At 32.6% G+C, this 8,691-nt stretch overlaps 1 protein-coding gene across 1 annotated transcript in view; it reads right to left on the reverse strand.

Annotated features, from left to right (window-relative positions):
* LOC105461413 (nose resistant to fluoxetine protein 6-like) overlaps positions 1-7,575 on the reverse strand; it is a 17,988-nt gene extending 10,413 nt beyond the window's left edge. The window contains 15 exon segments of the mRNA XM_011707910.1: positions 1,948-2,069; positions 2,153-2,295; positions 3,307-3,484; positions 3,640-3,769; positions 3,836-3,931; positions 4,609-4,688; positions 4,780-4,945; positions 5,127-5,337; positions 5,435-5,687; positions 5,847-5,916; positions 6,133-6,326; positions 6,549-6,654; positions 6,656-6,788; positions 6,887-7,154; positions 7,443-7,575. Of these exon segments, the coding sequence (XP_011706212.1) occupies positions 1,948-2,069; positions 2,153-2,295; positions 3,307-3,484; positions 3,640-3,769; positions 3,836-3,931; positions 4,609-4,688; positions 4,780-4,945; positions 5,127-5,337; positions 5,435-5,687; positions 5,847-5,916; positions 6,133-6,326; positions 6,549-6,654; positions 6,656-6,788; positions 6,887-7,106 (2,102 nt within the window). The 5' untranslated portion in view covers positions 7,107-7,154; positions 7,443-7,575.
* Positions 7,576-8,691: the final 1,116 nt, after the last annotated feature.

The following is an 8,691-nucleotide window of genomic DNA, read 5'->3' on the forward strand; positions in this document are numbered from 1 at the left end:
AAGTGACTGGAGTTCAGACGTGTGCTCTTCCGACCATGTTATCATCTTATGTCCCCCTCGAAGCCCTACAACTTTTGTCTGAAACATTTTTTCCTAGTGTGCTTATTTTTCGAGATATTCGACTGGATAGATTAAAATGGTCCACCCTGTATATATATATCCGGACATCCAAAATATGATCTTTGGACATCCCGAGGACGTCCGAAATACGAGGACATAAATAGGACATTTGAGGACACAAATCGGACGTCCGAAGGACGTCCACGTGTTGTGTGGGTATTCCGTAATATTTTTGCTATTTTCTGTAATAAATGATAGTATTTTGCCGATTCATGCTATTATATTACTTTATTTAAGACATTATCGTAAATATAAGTAATGCAATATATATTTCCGTCAATTGAAACGATATCACATGCGGAAGCACTCTGTTGATTGCCGTCGTAGTTTCCCTAGTGATATCTTCAGCACGCGAAACTTTATCGGGATTCGAATCGAAAAAATGCATGATTATCTGGAGGTATTTTACCTTGTTCTGTGATGTCAAAGAATCAGCAATATTGTCAAAAATTTTGTTGCTTCTAAACAATGTATTATGGCACAAAGCTCGGCTATATGAGCGATACTGCAGTTCACATTACTAATTGTTCTTGAAAAACTTAAAAGTAAATTGCCCGATTTTGATATATAGAGATAATACATTACAATAATATCTCTGTTTGTAAAAAATGGATCAAAAAAATTAAGAAACACATTTCTTATATTAACGTTTCGAATAATTGATTAAGCCTAGTAAGAAATCGATTGGTTTAGTTATTGATTGTAAGATCTGATAATTGCTCAACTCGTTAACTCGTATAAAGACACGTAATCGGATGTCTCGCGCTCGTACACTGGCACATGCACTTAGCACGAGACTACCGTGTCTCTTGATATAATTATTAGTGTTCGGAAAAAGAACCGGGTAACAAGAAAAATTGAGAACCGCCCGCCCGCCCGTCATTCGTTGCACACAGGTGAGAACCGATTCCTCGGGTACCCGTATCACACGGGTATTCGTATCATACGAACACTCATTTTATATTAGTAAGTATCCGCATTACACGAGTATTCGCATCAGACGGCGAATGAATCGCATTAAATAATTTAATATATCCAAATAAAAACATTCGATAAAAATTATTTTTTTGCAGAATAATTTAATTTCTATTGATTGTATTTTACCTGGTAAATTTTAATTTAAATTTTAATAAAATATAGTAAAGGTTATTTTAAATATTTTATAAATTTTGAATAATTTTTATCGAATGTTTTTATTTGGATATATTAAAATATTTAATGCGATTCATTCGCCGTCTAATGCGAAATACTCGTGTAATGCGGGTACTAATATAAAGTAAGTGTTATGCGGGTACTAATATAAAGTAAGTGTTAATTCGTATCATACGAATACCCGCGTGATACGGGTACCCGCGTGATACGGATACCCGTGTGATACGGGTACCCGTGTCACACAGGTATCCGCGGAATCGATTTCACCTGTGTGCAACGAATGACTTTACCCGAGTACCCGGGTTTTCCGAGCACTATTAATTATGCAGGGCATATATAACTATAAATCTGTATCTTGACCATGAAATAATTACAAATTTCTGTTTATATAAATATTTTATTTATTTTATGTCTCCATATGTTTCTTTATTGAAGACAAAAATATTGTTCGTGTAACATTATTAAATAGTAATAGCATTAATTAATTTTAAACATATTATACATTGCAATGTTATAATTTAATATCTCAGTTTTTAGGACATTTTTAGTGTCGCTGCAATTTTGGAGGATTATTGCAATGTATTTGTAATTTTCCAATAAAATATTGCTAAAATACACTTTCACCTTATGCTATATGAGACAATTTATATGCAAAATTATAATATTTTCCTATGCATCCTATTATTCCAATAATGGATAAACATTCGCATTAACGAGATGCAGGGTACTTCTACCATCACAGACAATATATAAGAGCAAACGTAACTGATTATAATATATTCTATATTTATAAGAAGCTAGAAACAAAATTAAAAGAAATTAATACTTTATCTGCTTATTTCTCTATTAATGTTGTGATTCTAAGTATTCATATACTTACTGTAGGCAGAAGTTCTATATGAAATGATGTTTCTCTGTGTAAACAAATTGATCGTATAATAACCGGATTTAAAAGATAAGCGCAATATGTAAGTCTGCTAAGAGCAATCCAGCCTTTAAATGACAGTAACTGATTAACGATGCCTATAATAAAAGCAAGCATGATAGAAACAATATAATGTTTTTAAACCATAACAATTTAGAATATAATATGTATCACTATAGACTAAAAATATGCTGATTTGATGTGATATAAACATTAGTTATATGTATATTAATTGTGTTAGACAATGAACATTTATTAATGCAAAAGGTTTGTGACGGTTCGCTTTTCTTGCGCTCGGATATGCTCGCCGGGCCAGGTATGCAAGAAAGCGCGAGACGACCAATGCATGTTAGCGAGACTTTCCCGAGGTTCAGAGAGACGATCGGTAAGGCGGCGGGACCGGTCAGAAGTTACGGTCGGCAAATCCGGCGTTCCGTGCGGTACGGTCGGTAACGAGCGGAGCGAGCGTGGGAGGCCCTCGACGAGCGGTTGTAGCGCGGCAGCGCGGCACCTAGACGCAGCGAGATCGGGAGCTGGTCAATGTCGGCCAGGCGCCCTGGCCCGACAGTGGGGGGAGAAGCCAGGCGCCCTGGCCTTCTGCGTGTGCCCGATGTCAATGAGGTACTCTGGTCTAACGGGGAACGAAGAAGCCAGGCGCCCTGGCTCTCTTCTCTGGAGGCGGGAAACGTGAAGAAGTCAGGCGCCCCGACTCTCTTCGCAAGATGAGTAAAGAAGTCAGGCGCCCCGACTCTCTTCGCAGGATGAATGAAGAAGTCAGGCGCCCTGACTCTCTTCTCAGGAGGCAGCAAAGAAATCAGGCGCCCTGACTCTCTTCTCAGGAGGAGCGGTCTCGACAAGAGTAGATTCGGGACTGGACTGGTAGCCGTCGCTCCGCGGCGTCGGCTTATATACCCGATGGGCTTCGGCGGGGGCTGCGGAGAGAGGATTACCCTCGGGTAACATGCTCAGCGCACGTGTTTAGTCGGAATTGTGGCGCTGAGCGCCAGGGGCGGCTGGTCGGCCCCACATAGTGACGAAGCGGGGGCGTATCGTCACAGGTTTTTTAACGTTTTTCTTACAGATGTAATTATATTATTAAATAAACAAACCTCCGTGTTTAGTGGAACACGCTATTACAATCCATGCTATACCTATGGTCCAAAATATTCTATGCAACGCTACATAAATAGAAGTAGCTAAAACGGATATATCTCGATTGTAAAGCAACACAAGTAATACGGACATATTGCAAGCGCTAGCAAGGCACCAAAATAAAATTGTAATTTGCTGAAAAAAATATTAAATTATTATAAAACATTTTTATTTATATGCGTTACTATATTTATAATTAATTTGTAAAGAATTAATTAGTAGTTTACATACTTCATAAATATTTCAATGTAACTATTTCCTTTTAATACATTAAAAAAATAATACTTTACCCTTTTCAAGATCAAAGTGTTATTTAATTTTATTAAAATGTAGCCTGAAATTATTCCAATAATATAAGGACTTATTCTTGTCCACGGTGGGAGATATAAGACATCTAGAAGTCTAACCTGTTCATCAAATCTATAACAATGAAAAAAACATTCTCTTAACTAATTTCTCGATAAGCAAGATATTTCAATAACTTACGTCGGAACATATCCGTAAATATACGAAATATAACCGCTAAGGATAATGCAGCCTATTAAAAGTGCACTCAGTATTATAACAACGACGTAGAAGTATCTAAAATTTATAATATATATTTATTCAAATATAATTAAGATATACATTAACTACATACAATACCGTTAAGGCGATACTGGAAGGTCGAAAATACCGACACATTGCAGTTCAGTAAATTTCTCCGAATTGGCTGAACGGAATTGAAAATTTTTTTTCAGGGTTGAAATAGACATGAAATTGTGATGTTAGACGGTCAAATTTGTAGTAAAATAGGAAAAAAATTAAAAAATTACATTTTTTCGGGTCATACAGCTGACACCTAACCATAACCTGACATAAACATTTCATTTATAGTGTAAAAGTTCTGTAGCTCATATGTACGAAATGCTTATGTCTAACACCACAGCATGAACGAATAATACAAAGCCTTTTGAGCTACGATTGAAAGCGTAGAAAAAAAGATATCTACTGAACTGCAATTTGTAGTAATTCGTACGCATAACCAAAATACGAAATGGTAAAAACAGCAAAAATTGCATCTAGTAGTAAGTGCCGGATTATGCAAGAGATGGCGTTTTAATAAGTTAGATAAGGATAATGTACGTGTTTGACTGAGACAGAAGATATTGTAAGAAGTTCATTTAGAGATACCATTAAAATTGAACAGACTGTTTTATATCGACCTCGTGCAAATTTTTCGGACCTTCCGGCATCGCCTTAATAATTAGTTAACTTACACAGTCGATAAAATTAACAGCGTCATCGCAATTATATAAAATTGCATATCATTAGCTAGATACCAGCTCCAATCCATGCACTGTAAAAAATTTTCAAATAAAAGTTTTATACTTTTGATTGATAATTTCAAGTTCTTAAGATCTTAAGATCGTAATCAAACAGGTTTGTACCATTGAATCGACACCGAAGAAATTATTTATGTACAAAAAATTTCTCCACCAATACTTCGCGCAAGTTTCGTGCAACCTTTCATTCATGTAAAATTGCGAAGTTTTATTAAACCAAGCTGAGCTCAATTGTGATATTCCTAATACCATCATGTAAGCCGGTGTCAATCTTAAAAATAAAATTTTAATTAATACACGTATGCAAATAAGTTTCTGTTCAGTTTATATGTATATTACAATTAAATTTTTCGTAGCATTTTCTCTCATTTTGATCTCTATTGCAATAATATTATTATGTTTATTGCATTGTTTTCTTTGTTTACACGACTCGAGATAAGGACAAAACATACCGAATAAATCTTTTCATTATGTAGATAAAGAATTCAATCAGTTTGCCTCTGCAATTAATTGGCTTAATTGACCTTTCGTTTGTTTTATCTTTTAAATACAAATAGGTCACCAAACATCCACTTGAAAAAAAGAAAATGTCGACTGCCATAACTCCAATGTCATAAAAATAAGCATAACTTTCATAGATTCTCATCATCCATATTTTATTATCTGTGTATATAATATAATTTTCATTATGCATAAAAGATAAAAATTACTAGACTAAAACATATTTATTCCATAGATGTACTTATTTTAAATTACTTACCAATAGAATCAAATACATAATATATACTGTGCACAATAATTATGCAACACATGCTTAGGAATTTTAAGCCATTAATAACGGGTATTGTGCCGGCATCTAATTTCGTGCTAAATATTTTTCTCGTATTTGTGTAAGCGGAGAAACATATGAGTATTTTACCAATTTTACTTTCCCGATCAGTAAACAAATTTACTTCTGTTTCTCTTTTCACTCCGTCGAATATGTTTTCAATGCCTGAATCATAATTCGGAGTCTAATAGTAATTTGCAATTTATCAATACGTACACGTAACGTAAAAATAGTCAGATGAATGTCAAAATAATTTATACCTTCTATATTTTTATACCTCCTGGACATAACACTTACCGTCATTATTAGTTTTATTTATCTCATTTTGTTTTATACATATATGTTTTTGGAGCACAAATATATCATATAATGTTCCGATTATTGTCATAAGAAAAAAAAATCCGAAAGCAACACTACAAACAAAATATTTCTTTATTGAATCTTTATATTTTAGACAATTAAGATTAAGAAAAATTACTTTCATAGCATTATTGTACATCTTTCATTATAAGTTATAATGAATAAGTTATAATGAATTAAAAGTTATAATGAATAAGTTACTATTCGTATGTAGTAAATTTTTATCTTTTGAGACCCAAAAAAATTTACTACATACAATGGAGACATACCAGATAAAAGGCAATGCACCACTAAATGACCATTCGTTATTATATTTTAGATCTTTAACCTGGATCAGCTGGAATTTCGCAAAATTGAAGTTATCGATTATGAAAACTCTATCACGAAATATTGTTTCCAAAATGAGACTTAAATTATTTATAGTGCACGATGCTGGCAGACAGAGTCCAAGCGTAATCACATCCTAAGATAAAACATTCTGCATATAATACTAATTATAAGTGTCAAATTCTTTTTATTTCACAAGCTAAAGGAAATACGCTTAACAATTATTATATTACATTAACTAATTTGAATTGGATTTGATGGAACACATTGTATTTATTTGATCACATGTGTAATATCACATTGGAATATATTTGTCTTTAAGCATCTCTTTTATTATATGAAAATCTAATAAACTTACTTCGTTAAATATATTCATGTGATATTGAATAGTACTGTTGTGTCTAAAATGAACTACAAAGTAATTTATTTTAAAAGGCGGAAATTCGTTTTGCAGATTACGATATAACGTTATTTAACAATTGTTTTGAGATCTGTAGAGGAATTTTATTTGTCGTATCGATACACTGGCTATGACTACCCAACCAATAATTGTTTCCATAAACAAACCCTGGTTTAAATCTGCCATTGGAATCTAACACTAAAAATAATAAAGTAGAATATTACTATTTACACAAAATCAATAAATATTACTTATTGTTAATTAATTATTCAATATTTTTATTAAAAGAATTGTACCTTTCAAACTCCACAGTATATGTTGATCGACAGCGTCTCGGAAAATCTGCAATTCCTTTCCGCATATCGTTGACTTGAGAAGATTGGCCATCGAAGCAATAGCATAAGCGGGCATTGTCAGAATATGAGCTTCACTAAATTCTTGAATATGTGCAGAGACACAAAGTAACGTGACTAAGTTTATACAGATGCACAATGTGAACGCAAGTATAAGCCGCATAATGAAAGTTTAGTCTGTAGTCACTCTTATTCCGTTGCTATTGTAAATCTAATAAACATCTGCATTAATTATAAAATCAATTTTGAAGTGCACCAAGGTAAAGTTATTTTATTCAAATACAAATTTTTTATCGCGTAAATATATATATTCTTTTTTTGAAAACAGCAAAAAATTAATATATGCAGATTTATATTATTGTACAACTTTAATAATATTTACCTATTTTTCAAAGTCAATAGAACTAATTAAAAAACTTTTTTACTCGCTGGTATTAAAAGGAAAGTCATGCAAATTTGTTTGATGACGATAACAACGTGAATATTTCTTAAAATTTACCTATTTTAACTTAGCGTTACGATATGTCCGTATCGGGAAAAAAACTATAAACTTTTCTGATATAATTTATATGGTAGATATCAAAATTCAATCAATTCAGCTGTTGTTGAAATATGAAAATGTGAACTTCACTTATTTCGGCGGTTCGCGGAAATATAGACACGGACGTCTCGCCGTATACTATGCGAAGTTTATAGCAAATTTATTGACGCATTCGGAAAGTTGTTTGCCGTCAGCACTATCAACGCTATCAACGCTATTACGTCTAAATGTATGTAAAAAAACTCGATTTTTTCTGTGTTTAAATAGTTTTGCATAATAAATTCAATGCGTTTATGCAAATCAACTTTCTGAACTTCACTCTGAATGTTTAATCTCTGAACTGATACTATTCAATATATCTACTTTCGAGTAACGCTGGATGCAATCCCTGCTCTCGAGTCTCGTATTGTACACCCGAGAAAAAAAGTTCCATATATAACTATATATAATATTATATGCAAAATATGTCCATATATGTTTCTTTCCTTTGTAAAATTATTCTTTAATACAAAATTGATAATAATAAGAAGGAAACATAAAAGATAATTAAAAGAATAATTGTTACATTGTTTTTTTACAAAAAATAATGTTTGAAGAAATTAGAAAATTTGCTTATATATAATCGTATATAATTAATTAAAAATATACATATATAATTATATCTGAACAATTTTTCTCATTTCTGCAAACTTGATTTTTTGTAAAAAAAAATAATGTAAAAATTATTTTTTTAATTATTTTTTATGTTTCCTTCTTATTATTATCAATGTTGTATTAAAGAATAACTTTACAAAAAAAAGAAACATATATGGACATATTTCGCATATAATTATATGTAATTATATATGGAACTTTTTTTCCCGGGCAGACAATTCTTCTTTCCTCTCTGGATTTCGGATCCTTAGGATCCAAGTACCACGGTTCCATACAGACAATTAATAGACTTCGATTCTTCCCGTTCTCTCTCTTCTAATTCTCTCACCGCTAGCCAATTGCGTTATAGATTGAGCCGGCCAATAGCCACAGGAAACTTCAGGACCTGCACGATCGAACTCAAATAATCTGTTAGAATAATCAACTTCCCAACAATGTGTATCATAAAAGACAACGTTGAACTAATAACAACGTTGAAATAATAACTGGTTTCAGGACGCTGAAAAAAAAATAATTTTCGCGAATTTTTAAAAAAAGAAAAGTAAAGTCGATC

Source organism: Wasmannia auropunctata, unplaced genomic scaffold (genome assembly GCF_000956235.1).
Source record: "Wasmannia auropunctata unplaced genomic scaffold, wasmannia.A_1.0 LD336101.1, whole genome shotgun sequence".
NCBI classification, from domain to species: Eukaryota; Metazoa; Arthropoda; class Insecta; order Hymenoptera; family Formicidae; genus Wasmannia; species Wasmannia auropunctata.